Source organism: Eumetopias jubatus, unplaced genomic scaffold (genome assembly GCF_037043125.1).
Source record: "Eumetopias jubatus isolate StellerSeaLion01/CBP00866 unplaced genomic scaffold, mEumJub1_p1.0 scaffold_3, whole genome shotgun sequence".
In the NCBI taxonomy this organism is placed as follows: domain Eukaryota; kingdom Metazoa; phylum Chordata; class Mammalia; order Carnivora; family Otariidae; genus Eumetopias; species Eumetopias jubatus.
Genome location: NW_028274809.1, coordinates 103,393,790 through 103,409,649, shown reverse-complemented (window position 1 = coordinate 103,409,649; position 15,860 = coordinate 103,393,790). Strand labels below are relative to the sequence as shown.

At 40.6% G+C, this 15,860-nt stretch overlaps 1 protein-coding gene across 1 annotated transcript in view; it reads left to right on the top strand.

The window, feature by feature from the left end:
- The window catches only part of CLASP1 (cytoplasmic linker associated protein 1), a 260,166-nt gene that overhangs the window by 134,007 nt on the left and 110,299 nt on the right, over nt 1–15,860 (top strand). The window contains exons 9-14 of the mRNA XM_088021764.1: nt 4,824–4,976; nt 7,630–7,703; nt 8,844–8,936; nt 9,905–10,050; nt 10,944–11,079; nt 12,331–12,401. Coding sequence (XP_087877890.1) covers nt 4,824–4,976; nt 7,630–7,703; nt 8,844–8,936; nt 9,905–10,050; nt 10,944–11,079; nt 12,331–12,401 — 673 coding nt within the window. The remainder of the gene's footprint in view (nt 1–4,823; nt 4,977–7,629; nt 7,704–8,843; nt 8,937–9,904; nt 10,051–10,943; nt 11,080–12,330; nt 12,402–15,860) is intronic.

The window sequence follows — 15,860 nt, the reverse complement described above, 5'->3', positions numbered from 1 at the left end:
TGGACCCAAACCTATAGTCATGGTGGTATACAGAGTGGCCTGTCTGATCATTTTTTTTTTTTAAAAGATTAATTTATTTGAGAGAGAATGTGTGTGTGAGTGAGTGAGGGGAGGGGCAAAGGGGGAGAATCTTCAAGCAGACCCCCTGCTGAGCACCAAGTCCAGCGTGGGGCTCGATCTCACAACCCATGAGATCACTGCCTGAGCCAAATCCAAGAGTCAGACATGTAACCAACTGAGCCACCCAGGCACCCCTCTGATCATTTTTGACCCATAGAATGTGTCTGTGGCTTGTCGCTTTATATCTTTCCCTATTGGCTTGGTTAAAGTTTAGTTCTGAGACAGCTGGGGCCCTGGGGAGGGCTTGCTCAGGGATTTCAGGGCCTGAGTCAGGTGAGGCTGATGGACTGCTTCTGCCCTCCGGGCCAGCCACGGTCACTCTCTAGTCTCTACCCAGCACCTTGTCCACAGTTCAAGACTTGTGCAAGAATATGTTCACAGACTTGCTTAGAATTCTGCTGGTTTGCTTTTAGGTCCACGGGTGACTATGTTTGTTCCCTGGCCTTTTGTTTCTTCAAAGGGTCCTGTCTCTTCTGTGTTTGAAAATCTCTTTTGTACCCATAGCCCTTTTCAGCGTGCTATTTGCTGCTTTTCACTCCACCGTGCCTACTTACGGGGTTGCCAGGAATGAGGTGATGGAGAGTTGGACAAAGATCACAGTGTTGCTCTGTAGAAACTTCATGAGTCATTTAAAAATGTCTTGTCCCAGTGCTGGAAAAGGGGGAAAGGAGCCCAGGTGATTTAAAAGGATTAAAAGACTGGGACCCGAAGGCCCAGGTTTCTACCCAAGACTGTCAAATGAGAGTAGTGACTCTTGGATGATGGTCTTTGTGGTGGTGGCTTGAGATAGAATCAATTATTCCTTTGGGCTCAGGGAAAACTTACCCTTCTGTACGACCATTTTCTGTGTGACAGATGTTCTACAGTGTGAAAAATTTTAAACTGACATTAATGGCACAAGCAAGCATAGCTAAAAATACTCATTTTCACACATTTTTGTCTTAAAGGTCTAGAAAAAGAGGATATAGCCTAACATTTGTCTGCTTAGCTGAAAACCCTAAAGAAAATAGGATTTCAGTGACGCGTAGAGTTCAGTATGGATTGCTTAGTTGAGAAACACAGAAATCTGTTGGAACCTGGGACTTGGAGGCTTCTCCTTCGGGGCTGCATCTAGAGTGGATCCCCTCTAACCACAGCAAATACAGCTTCTCTGTCCAGTGAAGGAATAACACATTCTATGTAAGAGAATTTCCTAGTTGATTGAAATTGGGTACTTTTCAGAGGGCCTAACCTCCTTTTTAATTTGATTGTATTTTCTGGGTATTCAGAAAGCTGGTAAACATAGAACAAACTTACTTTGTGTTAGTTTTCAAGGCTCAGTGGGCTTTTATCCCTCCAGACACCTTTTCAGATGAAGTATCTTTAAATGTAAAGCAGTGTGTGGGAGAGGGGAAAGCAGTGTGTCCAACTGCTAATCTGGAAAACAACATTCTTTTCCCTTTCCCCTGGATTTCTAATTCCAATAGGACATATGAATTTCTTTCTTTCTCTCTCTTTTTTAAGATTTATTTATTTACTTTAGAGAGAGAGAGTGCGTGCTCAAGCATGTGTATGAACAGGGGGAGGGGCAGAAGGAGAGGGGAGAGAGAAAATCCCAAGCAGACTTCTGCATTGAGTGTGGAGCCTGACGCGGGGCTCAGTGCCACGACCCTGAGATCCTGACCTGAGCTGAAACCAAGAGTCGGACACTCAACCGACAGAACCACCCAGGTGCCCCGAATTACTTTATTTATTAGTACAGAGGTCACATGAAAATAACTGAATCTTTTTTAAGAAAAGATTTTATTTATTTATTTGAGAGAGAAAGCATGAGTGGAGGGTGGGAGGGGGAGAGGTCAGGCTCCCCGCCGAGCAGGGAGCCCGACGTTCCTTAAAGATTGTTAATGCTTTGCTTTGGCAGAGCCTTAAGTTACTTGCCAGTCTGTCTAACTGTTGGAGGCCTGTTTTGAACCGCTGATAGGACAGGCTTAGTGTAGCCTTCCCTCCAGAAAATAGTTCAGCCCTTCTACTGAGGCCTGCCTCTCAGGGTCTCAGTGAGTGCCATAAGTGAGTCTCCAAGAACATTCTACTCTGGTGCTCGAACACCTTCCTACTTTGTGCAGACATTGGAGATTGCTCAGTTTGTAGCTTACTGGTCATTTTTCACCCTGCCTTGTGTGTGGAATTTTCATTCCTGCTTGCACGGCCTACAACTCAGTACATTTCTAGAGCTCTCTTTCTCTTTCTGTGTAGCTTCCCGTTCTCAGCACTCTGCCTGTACCTTCCAGCCCCCTCTGCCTCCTTGAAGACTGATGATCTTCATTTTCTCAACTTAGCAAGGCTTCCAGGTTTGATGTGGGGTCCCCTTTCCAGTATTTGGTGGCCTGGAAATTGTGTCCAGGCAGGAAGTTGGGTGACTGTATAGCTCACCTTTTCTCTCTCTCGGGGCTCACAGTTCTGCACTGTCTGTTGTCCCATCTAAAATAGTTGTTTTACAGACTCTGGTTTCTAGCCTGTGTGCTGAAAGTGGTTGAGTCTGGCTGGTCCTTGCTCCGGTAGAAACTCCAGGAACTCTGGTGACATTTGGCCCATTGAAAATAATCCTCACTAAGTGAATGCAGTTCTCCATGGTGTGCCTGCCCATGATAGAAAAACTGAACAGACTCAACATGAATTTCTGAGTGAAGCATAATAGTGTTCTCACTTCCCCTGTTCATTATGCCGCTTTCCCACAGAAAGGAACTGTTACTGTTACTATTCTGACAAGAATAATGATTAGAGCTCCCCTGAGGGCAGATGGGCTGAGAGCCATCCTTGTCACTGCTAATACTGGCGGTGCTCAGTGGGGGACCTTTCCTTTGGGTTGTCCTTGTCCTTGACATCAGATGCACTTTTCCCCTTGGGAAGGGCTCGTTAACGTGCTTGCAGTTCAAGAATCACCTTTTGAATCCACGTGGGAAGTCTATGCTAAGAGACCATTGAACTTCTTCAAAATTGATGTGTGGATTGAAAGAACCATCTGTGAAAGGATTGCTTGATCTGGGAAATCTGGGAACTGGGAAGGCATGTTTGGAGGAAGCTAATTTGCACAAGGATATGCATGTAGAAGGATGGGTCGTACCCCCACCAGTGTTGGATAAAAGAAGCCAGTATTTTGAAGTGGATTGTTGATAGTTGTGAGGAACAGTAGGCTCCTGAGTAGATGCGAGACTTGGCTGTTGAAAGCTGAGCCAAGAGCGACCAGATCAAGGAAACAGGCTGCTCTTTGTGTTTTCTGGTCAACAATTATTTACTTTAGATGTATTGGTAAAGATCTAGCACCCTTATTCAGAAATCATGAATATTGCCAGCTACAGATGTTTGTTTTCTTTTCTTTTTTCTTTAATTATCTTAGGTTCTTTGTTTAGCCTCCTAAATGACTCACAGATGCTGTTGTAAGCCCATGGTACCCTGTATAGTGCACCACAATAGCTTTAATTTTGTGTCGTCCAAATGTTGTTTCTAAGTATGTTGATTTTTAAAAGCCCAAAGATGTTTTTTCTTTTTAATTTTAAAGCAACCTGAGAAATATTCCTTGGATCCACTGATGCTTAGAACATTTAGAAGTTAATGAGCTGACGAAACAATGCTTAACCCCACTAAAAGAGAAACGAAACATTGAGGAGGAAGCATTTTTTTCACCTGTCAAATTGATTGACATTTAAAAATGATAGTACTATAAGTTGGCTAATTATTAAAAAATAAAATAAAAATGATAGTATTTAGTGTTGGCAAGGGTGTGACAACACAGGCACTTCTTTGAACTTCCAGGAAAAAAAACACGTCACCTTTCTGAAAATAAGTTTGGCAGTGTATACTAAAAACTTATACTTTTGGACCTGGCAGGTATTACTTCTAAGGTGGGTTTTTTTTCTTTCTTAAAATTGTTAGAAATTTAAACAAAAACGCAAGTAGGAAGGTGTTTGTTGCAATGTTATTTCTAATGGTGACATATTAGAATGACCCCAAATGCCTAACAACAAGAGTGTTTCAGTTGTGGCATTTTTTTCATTACAGAGTACCAAGCAACCATTAAAACGGTGTTTATGAAGCATATTTCATCACATGGAAAAATGCACATATTTGAAATAAGCAAAATACCAACTGATAAGTAGCCTAGTGTCAGGTGTTATTGAAAAATGCATCAGGGGCGCCTGCATGGCTCAGTTGGTTAAACAACTGCCTTTGGCTTGGGTCATGGTCCCAGAGTCCCTGGATCGAGTCCCGAGTCGGGCTCCCTGCTCAGCAGGGAGTCTGCTTCTCCCTCTGACCCTACCCCCTCTTGTGCTCTCTCTCTCTCTCTCTCTCTCTCTCTCTCAAATAAAATAAAATCTTAAAAAAAAAAAATGCATGCAAGAATGGTCAGAAATACGCCAGAATGTTAAAGTAACTGTTTTTAGTTGGTGGTTTTTATAAGAGATTGTTTTCTTCTTTATTTTTCTCTGTTTTCCAAAATGAGAGCAGGAGAGCATTCTAGATATGTGAAAGCAAACATGATGTTTGTATCTGCATTCTGGACTTATCTAAGACCTTTCTAGACCCTGGGCTGGCACCTCAGATCCCAAGAGTAGGCGCACCATTCATCTCTCTAAAGCTAGTTTGTTGTTTTACATTCGGGTGGAAAAGTACCTTTCTTTTCTTTTTCTTTTTTTTTTTTTAAACTGATTTCTCTGCTTACTCTTTAGATAAAAATTTTGATGATGAAGATTCTGTGGACGGTAATAGACCTTCCTCTGCTAGTTCTACATCGTCCAAAGCTCCGCCCAGCTCACGGAGAAACGTTGGAATGGGGACCACCCGCCGGCTTGGGTCATCCACTCTCGGATCCAAGTCTTCAGGTAAGACCAACCCCCTCGGCATGCTCTGGGGTTGGCTCTGCCAGTGTTTAAAACCAGATGTGCATGTGCTTGCCTTCTCTGTCCTTGAGGAGTGAAGTGATTCTGTTGGCAATAAATTTCTGCTTGCTGTTTTTTAAGTTAGCACTGTGCTGTCCATGCTGATAGCTGATAGGGTAGAAGTTTGAGCTGCTGTGTTGCCAATGTTTTGGTATGGGGGAGCCCGTAGGAGAATATGGCTAGCGCAGAGGCAAGCTAGAACTCGGAGACAGAGCTCGAGTGTGCCCTATGGCTTTATTTAGTTATGGGGCTCCAGCAATGCCTGAAATTACCATGAGGCCTTTTTTTTTTTTTTTTTTTTTTTTTGCCAACTTCTACTTAACCAACACTGAGACTATCCACAAGTCAGATGGTGTGCCTTCTGTCCTTAAAATGTATTTTGTTCCTTTAAGTAGCGTTATTCTTTGTGAGACCAGTGTATGGACATTGGCCTAAGTAAATGGTAGAGATGAGCACTGACTTACAAAGATGTCGTCCTCTAAATTTCTTCTCTGCCAACCCCCGATTTAGACAATTTGAGTCCTTATTATATACAGCTTGCATTTTGCTGTCACATTTTAAATTGACATATGAATTTCTTTTTACTTCAAATTGTGTAGCCACTGTTTTTAGAACTGTTCTGATTGTTAGCATTGGGCTTTTGAACTTGGCTGGATGAGCTCATTAAAACTGGGGTAAGGATTGACTGTAGAATGCTGTCTCCGTCTGGTGGTCTTTCTGGCTTTCTGCACTGGTCCTAGACTGTTGGGGTCTTCCTTGGTCAGCTCAGTGTCCCCGCAGCGCCTCTGCTACCAGCTTCTCTGTCCATGTTAGAAGAGCTGTGCTCATGGCTGACAGGGATATTCACACCATGGATGGCAGAAGGAAAAGCTGTGTGTTTATTGGTATTCTTGGTCCTCTCTATTTTTTAAATTTTTTGATGCATTAAAAAAATTTTTTTTAATTGAGTTTAAATCCGCAAAACATCAAGTTAACCATTTTAAAGGTCACAATCCAGTTGCATTTAGTATATTCCCAGTGTTGTACAACTATCACCTCTAATTCCAGAAGAGCTTCTCCACTCCCAAAAGGAAGCCCCGGACCCTTTAAACAGTTGCTCCCCGTCTCTTCCATCCTCCAGCCCCTGGCAATCAGCAGTCTGCATTTTGCCTCTATGCATTTGCCCATTCTAGGTATTTCATAGAAATGGAGTCATATAATATGTGATCTTTTGTGTCTGGCTTCTTTCACTTAGCGTAGTGTTTTTGCAGTTCATTTGTGTTGTAGCATGTATTAGTACTTCATTCCTTTTTATGACTGAAAAACCTTTCTAATCTTTTATTTAAAAAAAAAATCTATACTTGGGACGTATCAGTTCCACAAACAAGGCTTAGAAAATTTCTGTGTATCATCAGACCACTTTTTTTTTTTTTCTGCCCCTCACCCATACATCCCTTCCAGAAGTCCCAACTCAATATGTAGAGAGCTCAGCCCTGCTTTCATCCTTTTTTTCCTGTTTTGTTTAACAACATAGTCATGAATTTGCTTACTGACTCCTCATCTAATTCTGGGGCCCACGGACCATGGTTGGTCTGAGTCCCTTTCTGTACGTGGGTACGTGGTGTGACACTTACCCGGGGCGGCGCTCAGGACCCGTCTGCTTGGGAGGATCCAGTCTTTTCACCAAAACAGGCACTGAGCACGACATCACAGTGTGACGTTACTGTCCGCTGTCCACAGTTAGCTTGTGAACTCAGTGTGAGGAATCTTCATCAAAAGCGAGGACACACATTTATTGCTCCCAGAGTCGTCTTTAAAGCCCTGTGTTGTCCATGGGGACCCCAAACATCAAATAACTTGTCTGCGGGAAAACTCAGGAGAAGCACTCAGACTAATCAGTGTAAATCATTAATGAGTGTTGCAAGATGACCACAGACTCCAATTTTGAAACCTTTATTCTGGGGGGGAAAGAGGTCTGATAAAATGTCACACAATTTTCTTGTGTGAAGTAGAGTTCATATTAGCAAAAGAAAAAACTCTCTCCCAAATGATAGCAATCAACTTTCAAGTATACAGAGCATCTTATAACACCTTTATGAGGGAAAGTTGCACCTGATGTGTAGGTGAAAAATTGAGTTATCATGCATTCAAGGAAATGGAAATGTTTTGAGACCTAATACAAAGTTGAAGTGAAACTGTTAAATTCTTTAGAACTTATTTGAATATTTCACAAATTTATTATGCTAGATGCCTAACAGTAACACAACCTAATTTATTCCCTGAAAAATTAAATTTTTTGTTATATATCTGTTTATTAGGAACCTGTCAAAAGATTCAGACATGACTACAGTATAAGCTGTCTATATCCTTAAAGGCTAAATGTCCTCCTTAGCCAGTAGTGTCTTTAAGTGACTTTACACTAAATGTATATAGTATTGTAGAATTACTACATTTCATCTTGATATTAAAAGTTAGTAATGTTTGTCAGTTCCACAACACTCTGAATTTTTATTAAGCCTTTAGAAAAACAGTTACACATCTTCCAAAATGTAATGGTGATTGTGTATATTCAGACTCTGCGCATTGTTCACCTTTTAAAAATTAATCTTATTTAAAGCTGCAAAAGAAGGAGCTGGTGCTGTTGATGAAGAGGACTTTATTAAAGCATTTGATGATGTACCTGTAGTGCAGGTGAGTGAGGATATTTGAGTTTGATTAAAAACAGGTAAGACTGACTCTTCAAATTTCAGTTTTCAAATAGGTGCTATGTGAAGTCCCTTCCTAGGTGAGGTAATTTTAACTCTCAGGACTACAGGATACCTGCGGTTGCAGAGTAGAAAACATTGATGCCTTTTATAGCTGAAATGAAGAGCAAAAGTCAAGACCCAAGGTAGTCTTTCAGTAAGAATTGGAGAGAAGTTGCTTGCTTGCTCTAATAATAAATTTGTGGGTTAGGTCAGGTGAATGAGAAAATGCAATGATTAGATTAGGTGTGAGAACAAAGAAGCATGCTTATTTAGGGACTTTCTTTTTTTTTGGGCAAGTTGTAAATTTCAAGGAACTGGGTGTCTGAAAAGCTATAAAGAATGGATTAATAAAAGCTCAAGTTTATGCCGTCTTGATGCTTCACTTAAGTACCTAATAGACAAAGCAGAGATTGCTTGTGAGGTTGGGGTACACACATTTTAACTGCTTTGTGCCTCAGTGTTGTCCATAGTTGACTGTGGGCTAATAAGAGTTTTCCTCAGCCTACATCGAATGTGGTGCTCCAGATTCCTATAGCGCTAATGTCCATGTGATCACTTGTTACCTGCTGCTGGGTTGCCATATGTGTATAAATCAGGTAGCTGGCATTGTAGGCTCAGGCTCATCCTTAAGTCCTTGACCTTCCCAGCTTGCATCATTCTTGGCTGATTATTCCCCTACCTATCTTACTAGTAAGATGTGAGCATAAATGAGAAAGTAGATTTGAAGAGAGTGTGGTGTTATAAATAATACTACGAATAATAAATGACCTGAGCATCACTGATCATTCCCCAGCTGGCTTCTTTCTCTTCTGTACATGAAATCATCTGTTAAGTTTATAGTAAAGCTGTGTTTGAAGCATGGTTATCCATACTTGGCATCGAATCTAGTGGGTATGTATTCACATTGGGAAAGAAGCTCATTCTAAGACAAATCTGTCTAGGTGTTACCTCATAGGTCCTTCTGAAAAATGAATTTTTTTTTAACTATACTTCCTAAAAGCTCTTGACTTTGTGTAATTAAAAACTAATCTTTGTTTATTCTGTAAATTTTCTTATATTGGTTGTAAATTAATTTTGCTTACAGATTTATTCCAGCCGAGACCTTGAGGAATCCATAAACAAGATTAGGGAAATATTATCTGACGACAAGCATGATTGGGAGCAAAGAGTAAATGCTGTAAGCTTTGACTTCATGTGATTACATTTTCATTGGATTTATTTAAATGTTCTAAATACTTAATTATGCAATTGGGGTACAGCTCTGATGAATTTTAAGTATTAAGTATTTTAAATATGTTACCATATTTACATTTAACCCTTTTAGTAGAGTACCTCACTTCTATTTCTATTTCTGTTTCTAAAACATGCCAACCTATGCCTTTATGTATGTCCTGTACTTTTAACAAAGACCTAATGTGGAGCATCTGGAGACGGCCTCCACTCTTGCCTTAGTCAACATTTAATTGTGATTGTTGGCCAGTAAGTCGACTTTTCTTAGTGGCATTTTCAGTATGTGTCCCTCTCTTCCTTTCTTTCTTCATATCACTTGCTGGAAAATTCTGTCCCTTCTATTTAAAAAAGTGGATGAATGAAAAGTGGGGTGAACATTAAAATGAGGATGTGTCTTACCTGTGGAAAGCTATTTTCCAGTGGTCGGCTGGCAGGAAGTGAGGCGATTAAATTACTGCTATATTCCATTCAAACTCAGACTAGTCTTTTAATAATGATACAGTGGAGGATAGTATATAAAAGACTATAGGATTGCTTCTTCCTTTGATTCATTAAACGAATGGCAGTTGGAGTCAGTTGTTGGGGAAGGTAAGCTTTAGGGGAGGAATTAAAATGAAGGCTTTGGTGTTTTATCGTTAGCACAGAATCTATAAATACACTAAAATGTTTTCCAATGAAGAGATACGTTTTGTAGAATTGTAAGATACTGCATATAAAAATAATTTGTTCTTATTTGTGATATGTAGATTTATGCAGTACGGTAGCTGATACTGAATGGGCTGAATTCTTTTGGGAGAACTTCTGATAATCAGTTAATTTTGATGCTGATCTCTCATATTTGATGGCTTCTGTTGTTTTGTATATACTGTTTTAAGAATTGTTTTGTGTATCTCTGAATTTTCTCTGTCCCATCAGCTAAAAAAGATAAGATCTTTACTTTTGGCTGGTGCTGCTGAGTATGATAACTTCTTTCAACATTTGCGTCTTTTGGATGGAGCCTTTAAACTATCTGCTAAGGACCTGCGGTCTCAGGTAGTGCGGGAGGCTTGTATCACATTGGGGTAAGGACTACCATGCTTCAGATTCTCACACATCCTAAAATAGCCTCGTTGCAGCGCTTCTGAGATGGTCCATTGAATATGCCCAGCAGGTCTCTTTAATGTACCTTCTGACTAGTCTCTGGGACCTGTTCCATTTACGCTTCTCTTGGTACTTTTATACTATTACAGTGCTTCCTGCCCAGTGATGGAAAGAGTGACAGATTTTCAGTTTTATTCAGTGACTTAGCTCTGAACCCTCTATTTTAAACTTGAAGCAGTTATTATTAACAACACAGAAAGAAGAAATTTTACAAACTTCTGTTTCTCAGCTTTTTCATTGATTCTGCTGGCAGGATATAGCATGATTATCAGAATTTTTGTTTGTTTCCAGAAGTGCACTGTAGCTATAAAGTTAAAGTCAAAGGCATATACTACAGTGAAATTTTACCCTCGCTAAACCTGCTATCTGTGTTTGAAGCTGGAACTTCTGTGTAAGAAAGTGTGTCCGAATATCAAAGCAGCTACAGGAAGGAGATGCTGCAGCTGTTGAAAGTATCAGATATGGAAGCATGTATATTATGTGTTAAAGGTTTTTAATGGGGCAAAAGGAAAAAAAGGGTGAGGGAGCTTTTTCATATTTATATTTTATTAGGGTATGATCAGTTTGTCTTTTGCTATTTTAAGACTAATTAGTTGGAAATGATTTATTTAAAAAAATAAAAGGAGCAAACTCATGGGCCATTGGCTATTTGCCAAGTCCACTGTGTGGACGTTGGAAATATTTTGAAAGTATCTTACTTAGACCCTTTTTATCTCGATAACTTTAAATGAAAGCCCTGCGATGTTAAGAGGTTTATATGCTTCGCTGTTTGCAAGAAATAAAATTACAGTACAGTTTTCATTTCTTATTGTAGGCATCTGTCATCAGTTCTGGGGAATAAGTTTGACCATGGAGCTGAAGCCATTATGCCAACTATCTTTAATTTAATTCCAAATAGTGCCAAAATTATGGCCACATCCGGTGTTGTAGCTGTTAGGTTAATCATTCGGGTAAGTGTATTTTGGGGCCATACATAGAATAAGCAAGTGGTAAACATTGGTGGTTGATAAGCAATATTAGAGGCATTTTTCTTTTTTTTTTTTTTTAAGATTTTATTTATTTGAGAGAGAGAGAGACAGAGGCAGCGACAGAGATAGAGCAAGAGCGGGGAGGAGAGGGGAAAGCAGGCTCCCCACTAAGCAGGGAGCCCGATGCGGGGCTCAATCCCAGAACCCTGGGATCATGACCCGAGCCTAAGGCAGATGCTTAACCAACTGAGCCACTCAGGCGCCCCGAGAGGCATTTTTCATTAGCATGATTATAAATAGTTGGAATCATATTGTAGGTATAAATCAGCCTCTCCCCTTCCTTAATTATATCCTATATGAGCTTTTTACATTCCATAATGTGAATTATGGATATGGTGTTTGCCTGCTGATGTGTTGATCATTTACTCATCATTGGCTTTAAATATTTGAGCATCTGCTTCTGGGTTTACACCCAGTCTTTATGTCTCCAGATATTACTCCTTAATTCCCTTTCATTCCATTTTAGGTATTTGTGCTTGTGGCATTGTTATTCACCTAAAGTTTTTATTTTATTAATTGTGTTTAAGCCAATGAATAAAAGATTCTTTTCAGTGTTCTAAACACTCATTTAAGTTTAAATAATTATCCAAGTAATTTATGTACCAGTTTTCAGTAAAACTTAATAGTTCACAGAAGCTTAAAATGAATATGCTGCACGTCACCTTCTCCCTACCTTCAAGTCTCTTTTCCCCAGAGGCAGCCCTTGAAACTGGGACTTGGTGATGCTAAAATCTTTCCAGAATATTGCTGGTTATCGTGGGTCACTTACTTGTATTATTTTTAGTCCCTACTATTTGCACTGCCTACTTGAAATATTAAATCCAAAGCCATTGTTGGACATTCCCATTGAAACTGTATCAAAACACATAGGTCTGCAGATTCCTTTTGAACTCACTTAGATTGCTACTGCTAGATAGTTTAGACTTCCTGCCAATGGTTTGTTTTGCCGTGAGGTTTATTTATATATCATTGGGTGGTCTGTTGAGGCTTTGTAAATGTTGTCATGGCCTTTGGCAGTATCCAGTGAAATTCTTTTTCCTTTTTAAGCTCAGTGAAATTCTAATCTAAATCTATATGTGCTTTAGGTGGTTTAATCAGGAAGTGTGGCTGTCTTAGTTTTATTTTATTTTCGTATTTTCAGGTGTTCACCTCTGTTTTTGTTCTTCTCTGCAGCACACACACATCCCTAGGCTAATACCTGTCATAACAAGCAACTGTACCTCTAAGTCTGTCGCAGTTAGAAGGTAAATTTTTAAACAGCTTCTTCATTATTTTTGAATGGTTTAAAAACCAAAATAAATTCCAAATTTGCCTCCATGAAAGTATTCACGTTTGAAATGTTAAAGTTATTTAAGATTGTTGCAATAAATGCCTTTGGATTGAAGGATCATGATCTAAATAGTCTGAAAAATAAATTTGGACAACCTCTATTTGTGTGTGTGTGTGTGTGTGTGTGTGTGTGTGTGTGTGTGAGAGAGAGAGAGCAAGAGAGAAGGGAGGGTAGACAGAGAATGTGTCTGTATGTATGTGAGTTAATGGAAGGGGGGGTGTACATTTTTTTCTCAGTCCCTGTACCTAAATCATCGGTGTACCCTTCTCTGAATGCAGCAGTAACTGCATGCAAGAAAAAGACCATTATGAAAATTAATGGCATCTATTTAATATTACCGGTGGTAGGAGGAGGTATATGTTGTTTCCATCTTCCGACAGTGATTTCTGGGCTTCTGAATCCTGACCAGCACCTGCTTCTGCTGCACAGTTGTGGGAGATCTATCCGGGAGATACCACCTGGTTAGCTAGCTAGGTCTTTGTTCCCAGGTCCCTGCCTGGTCTTGTGTCCAGGTGAGCTGCCCTAGATCACAGGTGATGAATAAGGCTTCTTCTAGCTGGAATCCATGGTTCTTGACTCTTGAGAGTCTAATAAAATCTGTGGCCCCTCTTCCCAAGAAAATGTAAATACGCAGAATAGTTTAGTGTAGATTTTCAGGGGATTTATGGACACTGTTGAAGCCTCTCAGTGGATTGTATCAGGAGCTTCATAGGGTAAATTTACGGCCGGCTTGGATAGCAGCCTCCTGAGTTCATTTTCTGATCCTGGCCCAGTGAAAGAGCCTTTCACTCCAAGCTTGGAGCCCAGCTTACATTCGCTGCCCACCGTTTTCCTCCTTTCCTGGCATGTCCCATAGGTCCCGCCCCATTTGCCTGGGTAGGTATGCCTGCCACGCATGAGGCAGCCCCCTATCCATCTTATTAACAGCTCTGGAAGTCATGAAGGAGGAAAGGGGAATCATCCACCTTTATAAAGCCAGGAAGGAAGGAATTGGCACCTTCCACTGAAAAAACTTAAGTTCTAATGGCGTGGCTCCCTTGTGTGTCGCTGAGGAATGCGGTCTGCCCTTTACCTCCAGTTTCGCTGCTGCTTCTAGAGATGAGAGTGTGAAGTCAGCAGGGGAGAGGGACGGTAGTGAACTTCAGAACCTGGCCGACTGCAGCTGAAGCATTACCCCTGACTAAACATTACCCCACTAACTAATCTTCTGACCTGCTTGGAACAAGAGTACCCTGGGGCAGAGCTGCTCCGTGGGCTCAGTCATTGGGTAGAGGGATTTGACGCTTCTTGCAACCTAAATAAATGATACCCATTATTAGATTTTGTTGCTGCTCCTGCTATTATTGTCAGTATTGTTTTAGGTTTTCCAAGACATTCAGAGTGTGTTAGGCCAAGTTCCTCGGATATAGTGACACAGATCTTTGTTGTAGAATGTTACAGGACGTTTAGCGTATTAGCTCGGGCCGCCATAACAAAATACCGTACACTGGGTGGCTTAAACAACAGAAATTGGTTTTCTCACAGTTCTGGGGCTGGAAGTCTGGGATGAGGGTGCCAGCATGGTTGAGTTCTAATGAGGGTCGCTTACAGGTGGCTGCCTTCTTGCTGTGTCTCCACATGACAGAGAGAGAGAGAGACACAGAGAGAGCATATTCTCTGGGGTTTTTTCTTAGAGGGGCACCAGCCCCATCAGTGGAGCCCCATTTTCATGACCTCATGTGAACCTAATTACCTCCTGAAGGCCCCGTCTCCAGATACCATCATGTTGGGTGGTTGGGCTTCAACATACAAATTTTGGGGCAACACCGTTCAGTCCACAGAATTTAACAGTTCTGTTCTGGTGCTAAACGACTGGTAACCTGCATTTACTGTGACTACAGAAATGTCACCCCCTTCACAGCTTCCTGAGTCACACGCTCGGATTGCTGTTCTTACATTAGTCAGGGTCCATGTCAGTCAGAACAGTGTGTCTTAATGCTGAAAGACCTAAAAGGGACATCCAGTCCCTCTGCCTTCAGAAAGGTAAAGAGAACCAAACAGGGCAGTGTAACACAAGCAGTGTGTTTTCTCTGTCGTACTCAGCCTGTACCTAGCTCTACTTTGTAGAATTTGTAAGAAATGGCCTGCACAGTCTCCCTACCTTTGAGAAGTTCATTTAGATGGGGAGATTAAAAACAATAATGCAAAGCAATGTAAGAGTGAGTTATAACACCTGTACTGGGGAAGTTAGAATGAATTCAGAGAGCAGTGATTAAGACCAGCTAATATATTTCTGTGATGCTTCATAGACAAGTTGAAAACTGAGCTGCATTTTGAATGATGAGTAGGAGTAGGTAAAGAAAAGAGACAAGTCCTAACCTGATGTGTTTAAATAATGAGTCAAAGAATTCCAGTATTGATACTGCTTCTTTGTATGTTAGCCTAAAGAGTGGAAAATAAAACCTAGCTTATAGGTCATATTTTTGATTAAACAGATTGTTCTAACACACATTTAAGACCAGAATTAGCATCAAAGATGACTTTTTATTCACTAAGAGATAGATAAATATAAACAAATGCACACACATTTTTTAAAAAAGAAAAAGAGACAAAAATCAGCCCAGGAAATGACATGAGGAAGAGGGAAGAAGGTAGAATAAACATGGCCCTGGTTGAGGCTGGGGTGGGGAGAGTGACAGAGAGGAGACGGTGTGGGTGTGGGTCAAAGTCTGCCTCACAGCCAACGTTCCACACACAAGTGCACGCACGCGCGCTCTGCTGCCAGCCCTGGGACTGGGTTGAATAGCTCTTCTGTGTGCTTCTAAGAAGAGCCCCCTTGTGTTCCTGGCACGTGGGAACTGTTCCTTGTCTGGCTTGCTTGCTGGTTTATGTCTTGGTTACCACTGTTATCTGTAGCCTCTATGGTAGGGTTAGGGTTTATTAAAGATTTAATGAGTGATTAATTATATGGATTATGAGGTTTTGAATTGGGAGGACCATGGGAATGAAAGTCTGGTCATTAGAAAAAAATTATCCTCTGATTTGTTTGCTTGAGTGAGTTCTTAAGACCGTTAAGATATACTCCCGCAAAGATAAACACCCTCGACGTCTGAAAAGTTATAAAGAGGTAGAACCCAAAGTGGTGATGTAATCCAAAGGAGATGAGACCAGAATTGTTTTTGTGCACAAATCAGATCAAGAAAGATTACAAAAGTGGAAAGGCTTGACAAGAAAGGATGTTGAAAGATTAAAGAGGAGAATAGAGGAGTAGTTAGAGAAAAATCTATTTTAAGCACTACCTAGGACTTTTTGGGAAAATTTGGAAAGGAAAGCACTTTGTTTTTGAGGACTTTTTTTCTTCTTCTTTTTTTTTAAGATTTTATTTATTTATTTG